The 17,390-nt window shown below is 44.8% G+C and overlaps 1 protein-coding gene across 4 annotated transcripts in view; it reads left to right on the top strand.

The window, feature by feature from the left end:
• The first annotated feature begins 455 nt into the window (after positions 1-455).
• LOC147211097 (low-density lipoprotein receptor-related protein 1-like) overlaps positions 456-17,390 on the top strand; it is an 83,289-nt gene continuing 66,354 nt past the window's right edge. For 2 of the 4 annotated variants that reach the window (XM_086121809.1, XM_086121791.1), the window contains exons 1-2: positions 456-1,070; positions 10,580-10,720. In XM_086121809.1, the coding sequence (XP_085977935.1) occupies positions 998-1,070; positions 10,580-10,720 (214 nt within the window). In that variant the 5' untranslated portion in view covers positions 456-997. The remainder of the gene's footprint in view (positions 1,071-10,579; positions 10,721-17,390) is intronic. The other 2 variants (XM_086121817.1, XM_086121800.1) reach the window with 1 other exon arrangement.

The following is a 17,390-nucleotide window of genomic DNA, read 5'->3' as shown; positions in this document are numbered from 1 at the left end:
CAACGGGCTTCACTCGACGACTTTATCTTGTCGTTTACGAAATAACTGTAGTGTGGCAATAAGTGGTGAAACAAAACATAAATGAAAATACGTAGACATTTTTTTCAATTTTCATTTTTTGGGCATTTTTACAAATAATATTGTACTCAATTCATCCAACTATTGAAATGTTGGGATTTGTCAAGTATGATCCAGTTAAATTGGAAAGCAATGAATGCAGTCTACACGTGTAAGGGTGAGGCCCATACAGTACAAAGGTCTTAAATTGAGCCCCACTCCCCAACCCCACGCGTGCCCCCCTTGACAGTGGGCTAAAAAGGCGCATGAAATAGTAGGAAAAGGGAGGTGTGCTGACGCATGCGCAGAGGCCCTCCGCCGCTCACCTCCCGTTTTTTTCGTGTGGAATCAAGCTGGTTACGTCACAGGCTCCTCAATGGTCCTCGGAGCTGCATACTTAGCACCCACTCATGCGATTGCACGTTTGAGGAGACACTTTATGCGCTCCTGAGGCGAAAGCGCCTTTTATTTGGGCATTTTGTGTTTGCCCGTCATTTTATTTGCGGAATCCTGTGAGGGAAGCCGGTGTGCTCGCGTCTGCGTCTCTGTGTGTGCGCGTGCTGGTGTGAGTGAGTGAGTGCGAGCTCGTAACGGTGGTGGCGTGGTGTTGAGTGTGCGCTGCCTGAGAGGAGCCACACTGTGCATCATGTTTGAAAGCTGAGCGCCCTTTCCAAGACTTTATACATGACAGTGCTGCTGCAACGCCTCGTCTAACGTGAGCGGCGTCTCCATTCCTTCCACCCTCGAAGAAGAAAAAGAGGAGGCGTGCTGAACTGAGGGTGCAGCCCAACGAACGCACGATCCCTGCCGGATCATCGGAGCTGGGGCTCGGATGAGGTGCTCGATCGGACCACTTTGGGTTTGGAGATCCAGTCAAGTCCCCCGGCCACCTCCACTGCTCCTTTGCCAATAGCAGCACCGTCGGGGCATTGCTCAGGAGATGGCGATGAGCTGGCTCTATTTTGGATTTCTACTCAGCCTGGGGGTCATCTCTCCGAACGGTGCTGCCGAAGGTAAGTCGCCTGTTGGCTGCTCGTGCACTGTCATACTCAAAAGAAACGTGACCACTTGATTTTGGGTCTACAAAACACAGGCCCGAGCAGTGCACACGCACACACAAAGCGACGCCGACAACACAGCGGCATGCAGCCTCCTTCGAATGCCACGATCGATTCATTCATCAGTGAAAGCGGCGCACACAAAAACAAGCATTTGGTCGAGATCTGATCTGGGTTCAAGGGCCTACTTTCAAAGCAAAGACGACCACGAGGTCGTTCCCAAAATGAGCAGGTAGAAGAAGCCGTCTGGCAGCACAAGAAACCACAATCAGACACATTCTCCTTGTGTACCCCCCTCCCACAGTCCCCCTTTTAATGTAGCTACACTATGTGTTCATTATGAATGATTGGTCGCGTTACTCGAGATTGTGTTTCCCTCTGAGGGTTCACTGACAGCACAGTGTGCCATCAAATAATGACATCGCAGGTCCTTAACTTGGCTAACGAGATTTGAACAGCCTGGACCTGTTGAAGTGGCCAGCTTGCAGGCACGCATTGGGTCACATTGTCATGTCATTATGATCTGTCCTCCACACTGTGTTACTTAGCACACACAAATTGCATGCGCAATCGTTTGGATCGCAAAGGAAGAATGCGCTTCATTTAGAGGAGTCAGTGTGGACTGTATGCATACTTTTCTTGGAATTAGATATTGTAAAAGGTAACTGATGTACCAACGGAAGTTTCTTTTTTTCCCAGTGAATGCCATAGCTAGGGTTACAAAAGTCACAAAACTCCTCCCATCAGTAGTATGTAACATCTGGGCACAGGGAGACCATTAATCCAATTTAGATGGGGCTGCTGAGGGGGCGAGAGAAGAGTTGAAAAGTGAAATAAACCTCTGCTGGAAGCATTTGTTGTAACGGACCTGTGCTTCCATCACACGAGGAGTAGGGGCCTGCAAATGATACGCAAGATCTACATTTGTTCTTCAGGGTCAACTTAAGCGGCGCCTGTTTGATCTGAATTTGAGTTTGACATCGTCCAAAGACCAGAATGCACTTCTCCAGAGTCCAAATGATAGACCGCGGGGGTTGGGAGGGGTGGGGGGCACAGCTGCATTTTATGAATGAGAGGGGATTAGCAAGAGGAAGGTCAAAAAGTCAAAACAGTTCACTGCTGAACAGACGACTTTTACTTGTGGCGGTACTGTGGCACTTGTAAAAGTGCTGCCTTTATAGCGTTCTGGCCAGAAAAGGTGAAGCGTCAAGTCGAGCGCAGGACCGACTTGAATGAACTGCCTCAAAGTAAGAGCTGCTGTCTTAACCACTCTGTCGTCTGTAGACTTTAACTGTTAAAATAGTCAGTTCAAATGCTCACCTCATTTCACCGCATTTGATTTAAATGGGATCATGACGGCAAACAGGCTGCGGAACGAGTGGATGAGAGTTGACAAAGTTAGGGATTTTCGAAATGGGAATTGACCTGAATAAACTGGCAAATTACAAATGCTCTTGTCATTGTTGAAAGCAACATAATGGTGCTTAGAGCAACCACATTTCATTGAAATTATTATTTTTTCTTGGTTAGCAAATAATTTTATTTACAATTTCGTTCGTTCGTTTTTTTTTTATGTAAAAAGTGGGATACACAATGCCCCTCCAAAAACACGCACATAACATACAGTATAAACACACAGCAACACCACATTTACTTGTCATTGAAATTCACTTGACTTTCTACCCAGCAATACACCATCACTTTCAATTTGCTCGGAAATGGAATATTTCCCAAACTTCTGGGCATCAATAGTATAAAGCCGCGGTGTCAAACTCATTTTTTATCACAGTCCACATTGTAGTTGCGGTTTCCCTTGGAGGGCCATTCTGACTGGGAAACCGTATAAATGTAACTCCTCAAATGATTACACACTGTACACAGTACGTAACAAATTGATGGATAAAGAACTCATTATGAAATCAGAAGTCTAGAAAAATAGCCTCATGAAATGCTATGGTGGGCCAGATCTGCCCCCCGCACCTTGAGTTTGACACAAGTGGTATACAGTAATTGTATAATAATAATAATAATAATAATTGTCCATTGGATGTCCTAAAATCAACTTCATGGGGAGGAGCCGTAGATCGTACTTGACATCCTGCTGCTGCCATTGGAAGGGTTCCTCATCACGATCACCCTGCTGGCATATTAATCAGTCAACTTGCATAATTGACCTCAGCAGCATTTCGGAGCGGCACGCTGACTGTGGTGAAAAGTGCGAATGTGGCTCGGGGGCCAGACTTTAAATTCTTCAGCAGCCTACACTCGTTTTGCCGAAACCTTTTAATTGCACCTGGCCTCACATTTCTTGTACAACTGGCACTGCAAACATCTGCCTTTTTTAGCCATGCACTCTCTAAAGTCGCAGATACTACAGTAGAACATGTGGATGGTGACCCAAAGGGGACAAAACAACAGTTACCTGAAATTGTAACTGCGATTGGTGGCCATTTTGGTGTTTCCCTTTCTGTGAAATGATAAATACTCAGTCCAAAGGTGCTGAAAGTAGCCTGCTTCCACCCCTTCACTTCCCTCAACCGTGACCAAACATCAGAGGCGCATCAACCGTTGCACACATACTGTAAGTGTGAGAGCCCGCAGATGAAAGAGCGTTTGTTGATTCCCAAAAGCCGGGGTGTGGTGTAATTGCTGTTTTCTGCTTACCACATCAGTGTTTATCCGCATCCCTAAAAGGGAAAGATTGTGAGTGTTTCACAGGCATTGGTTCTTCTCTTGATAATGTCCCACTCTTCTCTTCCTTTCCCAAAGTGACCAACTCTCACACTGGACTATGAGTGCGTATGTGAAGCGATGTGCCTTTACGGACGTGACAATAACGTCACTCTTATTGAATGGCGCACAGTTGCACCCAGTCTTGTTGAAATGTGGCAGGAGGCTGTGATGTTTTCCCAACACCTGCAGCGGCTGTGAGTGGTGCTTGGCAGCCGAACATCACCAATAGTCAACTCCTTCCACGAGGGCCGCAGCTGACCATCCAGAGTTTTGTTTAGCGTTTGTAAAGGGTTCAATTGCAGGGGGGTCGTGTTAATTTTAACACTCGCTCTGCAGAGGTAAAATGTCAAGGCTTAATTTTCTTCGAAGTCACAAGGCATCTTGCACAGTCGGCAGAGTGTGACATTGGCTACAAACCAGGGATCATTGGAATCACCTTGATTCACGATGGGGAAAATGAACGGTCTATCAATGAAACAATTAATCAGTTAGCTTTTGATAAGAAACAAAATGTTCCGAACTCCTCCTTCCACAAGTTGATGCTCAACTTCCCACAGCTGAATTCATGTTGTTGTTCTTTTGACCGCAAACTAGTTTGCTATTTATCAATCGGTTGGTCCGTCAGTCCGTCCGTTGGTCAGTCCGTCTGTCGGTTTGTCCATTTATTTGCTGAGTCCTCAACAGGCAGCAGTTTGTCTGATTGTGAACAATTCTTCGAAAAACAGTTGTCAAGCTGTTTTTTTTCATTCCCATTTAAGTTTTTCTGCCAACCTAAACATAAACCAAAGAAAACTGCACATTGTATATTCAACACAGCCACATAACTTTGCCTTAAAGTTCACTAGCTTAACATGTAATATGAAACGCCATAGACGGGTTAACAAAACGCCCCTGTGTCGCAGGGTTATAATCCTTTAAACAACACTAACGGTGTAGCAGCACATGAAGATGCGTAATATAACAATATTCACAGGCATGTATTCTTTATCCTCTGTAAAGAACTACTAACATTATGGCCTTGCCAAGGACCTGAGACCATCTCCATATGCGGCCAATATATGGCCGTATTACAGGGCTCCCGGGTGGCTGAAGCACACACAGAAGAAGAAGAAGCAGGATTTTCCATTGAATTAGGGTTTGGGGTTACGAATATGGTCAAACATTTATTTTAGTTTTTGTACCACGTGACATTGAAGTATTTTCTGTAAAGGCTAATGAGAGCCGTTTTTTATGAAGTGCAACATCACGAGTGAAGAAAACACGATGACAACATTGAAGCATGTTTTTATTGAAGTTCTTAAAGTGCTTGGCTCATGCTCAACTTCAATAAAGTTTAGGTAATTGCCGCTGTCTGAAAGGAATTGTCAATGCCTCTGTCTGCAGTGGGAATGGTGAATACTTTGCAGCGTTGGTCTTCATACCCTTTTCAGCTGCTATGCATACTTTGTAACTTGACTTTCATATTCCATAATACATCCCAAAGGCCTTGACTGTGCTCCGTCTGAATTATTAATGCGGCACAAAAATGCAGGAATAACAACTTCCATCTGCCCTCTTTCTCCTCATGTTGTTCCTCATAATGCAAATAGTCTTGCTTTGGGATCCGGCTCAAGTGTGTGAAGCTGCACCGCTTTTACATTTGACCTTGGGTGGGGTGGGGTGGTGGGGGTCTAATTACATGATGTCGCTGCTTGGAAGAATTAATTTCCTCAAAAGAGGAAAAGAAGACGCTTTGTGTGCCCTACTTTTGCGATAGTCCTATGAAGCAAATTCATCGAGACACAGATTTATTCCTTTCCTTGAGGCTGTCATCTTTTAGCCGCAGTATCAGTAACTTTTAACAGCGGTCCAACAAACACAGCTCCATCATATGGCTGAGCCCCAAACTTGATTTGGGGTAATACGTTGAACCAACATGACGCTTGTTTTGAGAGAAGTTACTTTAGGTTTCACCAAAATCCACTCGGGATGCATTCAGCCACTGTACTGTGCATGGAAGACCTGTGTTTTGGAAGCGCCCCAAGCCAGAGAAGTAATCCTTGTATTGACACGCATAAAAAAGAAGAACATCTCATCAAACATCAGCGAAATATCAATTACTACATAGCGGTCTTGATTTAAAAAAAAAACAAAAAAAACCCCATCTCTCACCCACCAGCCAACAGTCATGATGCTTGTGAGCTGTGCATTATGTACAAGGTGTCTCAAAAATGTCCTTACTCTTTGACTGACCATTATTCCTGGTCTAATGAGTCAATTGAGAAGGATTTAACGTTGGGTGTATGACATTTGCCTTGGACTAAAATGAGCATTTTAGTGATGTGTCGTACTTCAAGACCACTAACTATTTCTGAGAAAAGTGGGAGGACCTGCACATTTTTTGCCTGTTTTTCAGCCTGGAAATGAACCTTTCATTGTAATCCAACTGTAAAGCTGTTCGCCTGTACAGTCATGCCTTGCCTTTTTTTGTTTCACACATGACATCAATTAGAAGGTGCCAGAATGTCCCTGCATTGAATTTGTTTTGCAGTGATGGCCATATTGAGAGAGACATATTGGGGTGGGGGGGGGGGGGGGGGGGAGATTGGTCAGTGTTGTGTCCCAGCCGGTGATGGTGACCGGAGGCCTGCGCGGCTTGGATCAACACCTCATCCTGCTCCGTCCCACAGGCTTTCTTTCAGCCTTCACGATTGTTTGGACATTTTTTTTCGGCGCACATTGAAATCAACACCTCCTGATCTTACTTCTCTCACATGAAGACATGGGTTCCAAACTATTTCCTTTTTCTCCTAAAGTCTGCCTGTAGTGATGTAACTGTCACAGCGGGACTTGGTGCACGTTTGTGCATTTGCTCACTCGCTCATGTTTAATGCTTTTTGCCATGAACAGGGCTTGCGGGCACTTCAGTGTGCACTGTTTGGACAGCGCGGCGCTCTACTGGCCCCGCATGAGGAAATCCAATGTGCACGCCGTACAGCCGGCAGTTTACTCAGAATCCAACCAAATCCGCCAGCCTGAGCCAAAACCACATACCAGGAAGGCTGTGTGTGGTTGACACAAATTAATCACTCAGCATGATCACACAGTACAATATACAAATGTGCGCTTGTGCTGCCAAGGGTCAAATGCATCTGAGGAGGTTGTAAATTGTTTTCTTTTCTCTGCTTGTATATTGCCTGCATACCTCTGAAACCGGAGGCGTAACATTATAGTGATAGGCCCTGGTGCAAATTTATTTCTTTTTTTTTTGTGCCGAGACTTCAGCCAAAATTCGAGCGCACACATGCGTGCACGCACTTGGACGCACACGCACAGCCACTCGAGAGAAGCTGTACCTGCACATTGCTCAGGCCAATTCCCATAAGATGAGCTAAAGTCGTTTTCGACCCCATCTTTGTTGGATGTCTAATTTCCTAACTGTTTGCATGTCGAACCATTTAAAAAAAAAAAGGAACTGTGTCGTTCCTTTGCCTAAGGTTTCCAAATTGAGTACATTGCTTGTTTTTACTGACTACTGTTGAGTAATGACCTTTCCATCCCCTCATCTTGGTAAGAACCTTTTAATTTTATTAATCTTCTTAGTCTAATCCTTATTTGTTGGCTGACATGAACCCGGGTTTCCTTTCATTTCCTTTTGTTGGACTCGAATAGTTCAACATGTCAGCCTCTTTCAAAAGTCGCTCGCTTGTTGTCGCAATTTACTTTGGAATAAAAGGGAATTGCTGGCTGAATCCACAAATCACATCTCTGTGTGAAATATTTTCGTGGGCTTTGGAGGAGCTCTGGTGAGGCTGCCAGTCCCCCCGCACTGTTTTATTTACAGTTTGACGCCCACTCTTGGGGAACTCGGGGCCCGGTCCAGTCACTTTGTAACGAAGATTGCGAGAGCACGCCTTCACCCAAGAAGTCTCTCAACGGCTTCGATGCTTTTACTCATTTGACAAGCTCAGGAGTCAGTCGGTTGGACTGAGACCATGGCTAGCAAACTCCCCTCTCATTCCTCCCCGGAGTGTCTGTACTCGCTCACATCCTCGAAACACATTCAATCAACACTCCACACCCGTTGTTTGATCACCGTCTCACTGTTATCTCTTACGGCACCACGTATCGATCCGTCAGTGTTCATTGAGTGACATTATTACACCACAAAACATTTTTAAATGCAGTTTTGGTTTTGGTGAGAGCAAGGCACTCTTAAGTTACAGTTTTTGATGTAGACATGCTTACTTGTCCCTTGAAAGTAAGACCCTAAACCGCGTCAGTGGGGCAGCCAAAAAGGGACCTGACTGCAATGATACACGAGTTTGATGCGTTCTTGTGATTTAATTCCCGTCCCGTTTGGCGCCTACCCTCCAACAGCTGTCTGCCTGCCAAGCACGTAGGAGAGGCGAGTCATCCAGGGCGAGAGAGTCCTTCGTGCCTGCTGAGAATCACAATGAGACCTTTGCTACTGTCCTTCCCAGAGCGTTGCTGCAGTACAGTTGCACAAAACGAAGAGAACCATTTTCATTCTTCCCATTCGAACTGATGTGGAACTGGGCAAAGCGGTGTGGCTGTGTGGCAGAATGGTCGTCTCCCAACCCAGAGTTTGGGGGTTCGATCCCCAGCCATTGTCCTTGCGCACGATACTGAGCCCCCAGTTGCTTCTGATGTTGTGTCATCAGTAGGTAAATAAGTATAAAGTGCTTTGAGTACCAAAGGTAAAAAAGCGCTACATAAAGTGACAAGCCATTTGCCATTTCCAAATCGCTGGGCTGACAGTTGAAGGTTGAATGAAATTGATGAAGGAAGCAAACGCCGGCCGGCTCAGTCGCGATATTTCCCTGCGTCATTCCGCCAACCTACGGCTGTAGCTTGACTATGAAATTGAATTGGACACTTGCATTGGGCCGGTATACGTGCATGGGGGAGGAATCAAGCAATCATCTGCACTAGGTGTGTCTCTTGCTATCAGAAGTGCTGTGGTCCCCTGGAGCCATGGCCTTTCCAAGTCCAGAGAATCTTGTTTTGCTCATTAAAATCGATTTCAGTTGGTGCGACGTGTTTATGTTAGGTCCATATATGAACTCATTCACTGCCGGATGTTTTTAAAGCAGTGTTTCCCATGTGTGTTTGGATTGATCTTTCAAGACCCACACAAAAATTGTGTCCTGCGACAGCAAAAGGACCGAATCAACCAAAAGAAAGAGTGGATGGACTGTTTCTCCAGGAAAATAAATGTGCTTTGTCTGTTCTTTAGTCATCATAAGTTCAGCATTGGTTGGTGTGACCCAAAACACCTGTTTCTGAACTAAAAGGACATGACATGCACAGCAGTGAATTTAATGCTCATATACTGTAAATATACATACTTTTTTGATTTGGTGACACCTCAAACTATAATACAATGAAACCACGACTGTGAAATGGCTTGAGGTGACAGTCAGTGTTTTTGTTTTACTTGGGGCTCCTCATGCACTTGAACTGCCTCACTAATTGTCACAATTGCAACACATACTTTCTACTGCGACACCTGTTTTTGGACCATACAAATACTGTACATTCTCTGTTTGAGTGTGAGGTGTCGAAACTTGTTCGGACTTCAACGTGTTCTATCCCTCTTAATAGATGTGACAAGCCAAGATTTGCCCCCCAATCGTTATCTTCTCCTTAAAAGCTGAGCTGATCTGAAACCCAAAACAGTCGCTGCCGTCTGCTAGGATCTTTTAGTCATCATAGTGGTTTACAAACACGCATTTTATAGACCAGCTGAATGAAACTCTCTCCCGCGCCGTTCCGGCCGTAGAAAAGCATACTGATTGGTTGGATTCCAGTTGATGAATATAAACGTTGACATCAGTGAATTCACTCGTTTGTGAAAGGTTTTCTCTAATGGCGTTGGGAAATGGGTCGAAGCAGCTCTTGTTGGTTGAGTCTGAAGGGAAGGACAAGCAGTTTGGTCCATGGCACAGGATCTTTCTGCATTGAACTCGCATCCCAACTCATGAGAATGTTTCACAAGGCAGCAGGCTCGCCTGCCTTGTTGCTCTTTTTACTGTGCACAAAACAGCAAAGTACCAAGAGAGTGCAATCCAAAGACCCACCTTCCTGTGCTTTGCCGCTGCTGACTAATGTAGGGAGCCCTTTTCCAAGCTGCCTTTAAAGCAGGTCAGCAATGTCAAACTGCTGATGGATCACGAGCGTTGCCATGGTGCTGCTTCTCGGCGGTACACCGCAACAATTCCTCACTGACTTCAAGGCCCTACCCGTATCGTTTACCCGCTGGTCGGGCTCGATAAGAGTGTGATGTGATTCTGCGTTGTGATATTCCGAAGCTCATCTGTGAGACAAGTTGAATAACTTTTTAAAGGAGTCAAAACTGTGAAAGAAACGACTTCTTACACCAAGAGAAGCCCAACACGACAAGGCACCACTGTTGTTTGAAAACTTGCTGAAGGATTTTGCAGAAGTGACTGTGTCTTTGGGTCACCCCCCCCCCCCCCCAAAAAAACATTGTAAAATGACTCTGTAATGCCATCAAAGCTTTATGAATCTGGAAATGTCCATTGAGTGAGAAAGCAAAAAAAAAACCATACACACTCAGCTCAGCCGCCTAGTGCATTCCAATTCCCACTGGCTTTTTGTTGATACCTTGTTTGAGAAGTGAGTTACATTTTGAAACAATTTTAATCCACTGGCAGTCCAACACAATTTATTTATTTTTCGTGACAAGTCATTTGTTTTCTTCTCAGCTCCCAAAGCCGACGACCAAACCAGGACCTGCAGTCCGAAGCAGTTTGTGTGTAAGGACCAGACGACCTGCATTTCCAAAGGCTGGCGCTGTGACGGGGAGAAGGACTGTCCAGATGGCTCTGACGAGTCCCTGGACATCTGTAAGTCCACAACATTTTTTTTTTATTTTTTATGACTGCACATCATAAGGCTTAACCATGCATTGGACATTTAAGCAGCATTTAAGTATTTCCACCTGAAAAGATCAGAGCTACACCCTCTCTTGTATGGTCAAGTGTGACTAAACTGACTTAATTGATGGTTAATGATTAACTTCATTCTTGTAAGGTCATGTTTGATATGACCTTCACTCAACACAGTGTCCCTTACAATACTTTTTCTTTTACTTTTGAGCGGCTGATGTAATCTCAGCGTATAGGTCGTTTCACCACTAAATGGCTTAGAGGACTCAAGTGTTGTTCATTGTTTAGGTATTGTGAATTTGGCGCCTGAATAAGGACCGTGTTTTGGCCTTTCCAGGCAGGACACGGGCTCCCAGTTGTGTGCTCTCCTGAATTATAGCTCTAATTATGCAGCCTTGTTTTGTCAAAGTGTTCAGGGATGTGTCTGCTCTTGTCTGGACTGTTGCAGGATCAGTGTGCTCTCTCTGTGATTCTGGTTACGAACGTCTCGCATCTGTTGCCATCTCTGTGCTGCCTCTGTGGAGTCTGCTGGGCGTAGCATTCTTTTTGTTTATATGTGGGCTTTCATTGCAAGTTTACTGTCAACCTGTGACGCACCTTACAACTGTCACGCCACAAGGACTTTCCCAATACTCTGACATGTAGAGACAGGCAGATGACACCCAGCTTTAGGGGTCTTGTTATGGTGGGCGATGACTCCTTTCAAAGCTTTTCTTTGCACTGAGGGAACTTGCATTTTTCTCTATGTTAGGGATGATCCGATCACGTGACCGTAAAACCGGGCCGGTCATGTGATTTTTATTGTGGATTGGGGCAAAAAGTAGATTTTTTTTCAATATTATAGGCCACCAAGTGACCAAATAATCCAAATCTTGAGCAGTAAAAGATTTTTTTTTTTATCGCACACTGTAACGTTTTGTTTTTTGCTTGGGGATGGGTCAGTAGTTAGAGTGACAGTAAGACACCCCCCCCCCCCCCCACACACACACACACGTCTGCTTTTGCAGAACTTTGTGTGTCCTTGTTGCTCAAAACACAATTCAACTATGTGAAAAGACTCCGAGTAAGATACTTCGAAAAAAGTCTGCTTAGCCTGATATAACGCCACTTCAGTCAGTGGCACTGTCAAAGAGTCGAGAGAGAGACAGACGGGTTAAGAAATGGCATAATTTCAAAGTTATGTTAGCAAACTAGCGATGGCTACAATGCGGAAATGCCGTGATCTGTTTTGAGCGACGTTTTGTGAGTGCTCGCACGTCATGAAGAGAGGTGGGAAGAGCAAGGCAGGAAAAAAGAAAATAGCCAAAAGTCTGAGATGACAGCAAACATTTTAGGACAGCGGCTTCCTACTGGCGTGGCCGCAAAAGAGCGCCTCGATGTCGCCGGGTTGAAAAGCCCTGCAACGCATTCGTGGGATGTAACATGATGTTATGTGTAGGCATAAAAAAAAAAGGCGGGACAGAATTGCAAACATTTCTCTAGGTTGGTGGTATTTGACAGTTGAGCGAGACCTGGTTTCAGCAGATTTGGTGGACAAGAAAGTCTTGATTTTTAGGTAATGATTTTGAAGTCTCATTTTATAAACGTGCTAATTTTTTGAATAACTAAAATTGGGTAGGATCGTTTAGAGCACCCTTCTCTGGGCTATGTCAAATTTAGGACATTATTTGAACTTTACAGGGACTTTCAATGTTGAACCGCATTGTAACGTAATTCAAAGAACTGGTGATTTAAAGTACTGTGTTGCTGTGGCGCGACACACTCAAAACATGAACATCTCAAAACATTACGTGGATGAAACAAGCTTGGACCATTAATTACGTCTCTTTTTCTGCTCAGCAAATCATCTGAATGCTAATATAAAGTGGTGACAGACCACAGTAAGTGTTCTTCATCTTCTGCGTGATGAGCTGCCGAGCTGCGTTTCACCGCACCATCAATAGACGTTCTGCTCAATTAGTCTCTTTCCATGCGCTCGATTCTGCCTGCCACTTTGCTTTTAGTTAGCGTGCTTCTCTAGTCATGAATCAGCTTGAATAATTGCATTCATCTTAGTGAATTGAATGCACTTTTTCTTTCCCACGAGCAAGTTTGGGTGTCTCCTCAACACGGTTGTGACTTAAGACAATCTGTCCAGCGGGAAAGAAAAGCAATGTAGTTGAATAGTGTGTGACAGCGTCGATGGTGACGAGGCTTTGGTGGAGAAGGTTATTTAAAGTCCTGCTGTGACTCAGAGCAACGGAAAGTTATCCGTCTTTTCATCCGGGATTGGCCATTTACAGTCTGAAACTGTTTGCGCTTGATTCCCTCTTTACGGGAAAGCATCAGGACAGGCAATCTGAAGTCTGTTGCCAGCTCACCTCTTATTGAGGCTGTAAAGATTGTCATTATCTCAATGGGTCAGGACCGATTTCCATTGTATACGATGGAGGATCATCTGGAGACTTTTAGTTTGAAAAGAACACGGAGTCCTCTGCTTATTGCCCCAAAAATCTTTTACTTGATGAAAAAAAGAGTCCCAAAACAAACATTTCATCGAAACGTGATCTCCAAGTTTGTTACCGTTCACAGACTGTAATACTGTGGCGACAATTGCGAGATTATCTCCTGGTCAAAGTTCATTCCTAACTCCAGGCGTACAGGTTTCACAAAGGGAGGCCAACGATATTATGAAGCAAAGACTTAGCTTCCTCTTCCTTTTCTCACTGTCCTCTTATTGTCAGGGTTTTGTCTTGTATGAATTGAGTCTTTGTGTTGTTATTCCTTTTTGTAAATAGTTTAGAAGCATGTCATGTTTGAGAGAGACATTTTTATCTTTTAGTTAAAAAAATGCGACGACAAAGTATTTCCAGTTTAATGACCTCGATAGGGCAAACTGTACTTTGGCAACCCGTACTTTACATTTACCGTGATTAAAAAGCAAAAAGACAAAACTTCCAATGTCAGCCCTTTTTTTTGGGCTGCCCGCCAAATGCCACCTGTTTTGTTTATGATGCCAACAGTGTGCGAAAATTGCCTGAACATGCGTGTGCTTTTGTCTGCTGAGACTCTTCAGATGTGCACCTCTTGGTACCTGCGCTGCAAGCGAGTGCACATGAAGCATCGTACTGTCTGAATGTGTAATTGCCTGTCATTTCCAAATCCTTGATGTGTGCTGTAATTACCTCTCGGGTTAGGAAAAACACTGTCGCGGGGTTTTAACATGACATCACCAAGGCGTCAAGGAAGCTGACCGAGAGCTCACCGATGGACATTACGAAATGCACTGTATTAGCCGGGCTCGGGCTGCATGTGGTCAGCTGTATAGCGTCACATTGACATCAGTCTGAGGGAAATGATAAGCGCTTCCCTCTTCCGGGCCGCCGTCGACAGCTGGGAAGGCGTCGTCCTCTTCCAGAGGCTACTCTCATGCTCCCTCGCAGCTTGCCTTCAATTGGTCTCACTTGCAGTCGGCCTAGGGGTGCGGGAAGTGGCTGCCAAGTATGCCCAGGGCGCTGCTTAATGCACTCTACTTGACTGTGAACCTGCTCCGTACTGGATTGACACTTTTGAATTATTCGTGGCTGCTCGTGTTCACTTTGTGTTTTCTCCTGCAGAGAGAAAGTGAAGGAGAAGGCATTCTTGTCATCCACGTACGGATAATTTAAGGCTTCTTTTGAAATGATGTGGGTGTTTTTGTGAGGTGTGAGTTTATTAATCAACACTCAAAACAAGCACATTGACTGTAAATATGGCACTGGATTAAATTTGTGCTCGTTTTTATTTCTTTATGTATTCCACAAAGGCCTAGCCCTTTTGTCAAGTCTATTCCTATTTTTTTTCATGGTGTTAAAAGTAAGAAAGCTGCTTCGGAAGTCTAATTTCATTTGTTTATGTGTCCTTTCAGTTAAAACAAACAAAAAAACAGCAACAAGAAAAAAAACCCCACTGTCTCCATCTCTTCATCCCAAGTCTGCATGCAATTATGATTCTTGCATGGACCGCATTCATTGTGTTGGAGCCAGTGACTGGGAACAGATGTTTGAGTAAGCCTTAGCATGTAAGCACTTTCCCCATCAGGGAGAACTGCTTGCCGTGAAGGAATCCCTTTCAACATCAAAAACCTTATGCAACAGTTGTCTTCTTCACTCTGTTAGATGTTTAGTTTCCGGTTTAGCATCAAAATGACCTTTTGAGGACTCCTGAGCTTTGGGCTGTTTCAGTCATGTAAATTTGCTGGGAAAAAAAAGCTGACAGTAGAGTCGTTATTAACACCATCAAATAAAAAAGCCACTCCCAAAATTGTCACGAAAGTGGCCCCACAGCTCATAATAGTGACGGGAAAATATAATTAATGTTCTTGTTGATGCTGGCAAGTCTTTTGAGGGGATTCCTCCTGGAATGTAGACCTTGGTAAAGTGGGCTGGACATGCCCAATATAGAAACTGTATGAGAATCGCACGCACGCACAACCAAAGTCCCCCTTTCATCAAGCCATATTCTTTACCTGCCCGTAAACATGCAAACTGGCCCTTGTGGACGATTGTGGTCGCCGAGGGTTGAAGTCGGGGGAAGGTTTGATGGAAAGATGGACTTATCGCTGCCGTCCAGCTGCTTGAGGCGGCCGTGGCCCACAAGCAGTTATCTGTGCTTCTCGCGGGCCTTTCCGGGACGAGCCAGGCAGGAGGAGATGACCACAGAAGGCCCTGGGCCGGGAAGGAGCCATGTGGAGAGGAGATGATTCGACAGAAAAGAGAAAATGAGCAGATTAGCTTGTAGGCCGAGAGGGAGAATAGAGATGGGTTTTATGTGGGTTTAAAGCTCTTTCTGTAGTGGGCAGCCTTTTGGAGCTTCATTGGGTGGGGGAATCCTTTTTATAACCTGTAATCCCAGTCGTGTAAGTGCACTTGCAAGGGGCGTGTGTTCATATGTGGGACAGGGTCGCCAGTGACATGCGGCCTCCACAGAGGAAGGAGCAAAGCCTTGTAAATCCGGCCCAGTCTGCCGCCCGGAGCTCTCCTCATCTTCGCCGACCTATCAACACAAAGGGAGGGAGGGAGCGCGCAGGACTTTCTCACGCCACTCAGGCACCCTTTGCCGCTGTCTCCTTCGCACTGTCTCCTTTTCTTTTTTCCTTCTTTTTGAAGTGGCCCTCTTCAGTGTTCTTCTGCGCCTGTCAAAACAGGCGCAGAAGCTCGGCTCCTGGCTCCTCGTATCTCCTTCCCAGTCTTTCCTCTTGCTCAATCAGCTTCCCCCCGGACCCTGATGAAGTCCATCTTGGCTGGGCTGCCAGCTTCCTCTTTTTGACCTTCTCTGGAGAGATGCATTGTGGTCCTCGCTTAGGACAAATTTATTTCACCGGTCAATCGCAAAACATGCTGTGCATCTGTTTAGTTCAAAGAATGACCATGCTGAATACAACGTCCCCGTGTTTCTGTGCATTGCAATCACCTTAAGCCTAAGTCGAATGTCCTTAGATCAAGATAAGTGGAAACGCATGTTCAAAGCCCCTTACGTATGCCTATCCACTGACATTGGAATTCCATAGCTGAATTGCTAAGAGTTAACAGTTAACAATGTCATGTGGTTTTAGCAGACCTGGTCTCGTGAATACAACCATTCCTCTCGCAACACAGACATGTATGCTAGATGAGCTGGAAAACGTCAGTGTATCTAACTGGACAACTATCTTGATCTCCTTATGTGTGGTCACAAAAAAAGGTTAGTCATGAATAAGTCGAATGCTGCAACGGCACCAGCTTGGAAAGAATAGATCACCAAAGCAATGGGAATCATCAAGTTGGAGATGGTCGCCTTTAGACTGGAAAAATAATTAGCAGAATGGCTATGTCCAAACACACTTCAGAAAGGTGTTCCTTTTTTTCTTGACTTTGGGGAGTGATTTACTGTACGTCTTACATCTAGTGAAGTCATTCTTAAGGCAAAGTTCTTGTTGTAAACGCACATGTATTTCTTTTTGTTTTATTATTACTTTGACAAGAAGCTTAAATTGAGAGTACATACAGTATATAGCTGGGGCGCAAGCAGTCAACTACGATTTGGCGGGGGTTCCATGTATTCATGTCGAGCCTGGGACAAATCTGCATTTATTCATTGACCATTTAACCACCGAATCCCTAATCCATCAAATGGTTTATTAAAGTGTCCAAAAGTCCAATTTGATCATCATGGTACATGGAGTGCACTTACTGTAAATTGTGCTTTATCTTCACCATAAATTGCCCAAAGTAAGTGCTTTACCAAACCTGATATTCACTTTTTTTTTTTTTGAAAATATACGGGAGTGTACATATGCGGCTGACGTGCATCCTCTTCAACCTACGGAAATTTTTTCCTTTTCAAAAACTTGAAATAACTTGGTTGAACCTCCAGGATCCCTCGCCGTACACTGGCCGACGGCAGAACCCGGTTGAGGCGTTTTATTTTCCGCTTTTGGGAAAGTTTTAAACCCATCTGTGTTCTGTTGGACCAGCTAACTAGTGCAGAGCTAAGTGAAGTCTCTCTCCAGTCCTGCCTCCAAGTTTGCAAACTTCCTTCATGCTAGCATGGAATGAGAGACGAACGCTGAAGTAATGACAAAGGCGTTGAGACACTTCCTAGATGGGCTTTATTGACTCATCGCTTAACA

The sequence above is a fragment of the Hippocampus guttulatus genome, chromosome 1 (genome assembly GCF_054856545.1).
Source record: "Hippocampus guttulatus isolate MCC_2025c chromosome 1, RoL_Hgut_1.0, whole genome shotgun sequence".
NCBI classification, from domain to species: Eukaryota; Metazoa; Chordata; class Actinopteri; order Syngnathiformes; family Syngnathidae; genus Hippocampus; species Hippocampus guttulatus.
The sequence above is the reverse complement of the archived record's forward strand: the minus strand, read 5'-3'. Positions and strand labels throughout refer to the sequence as shown.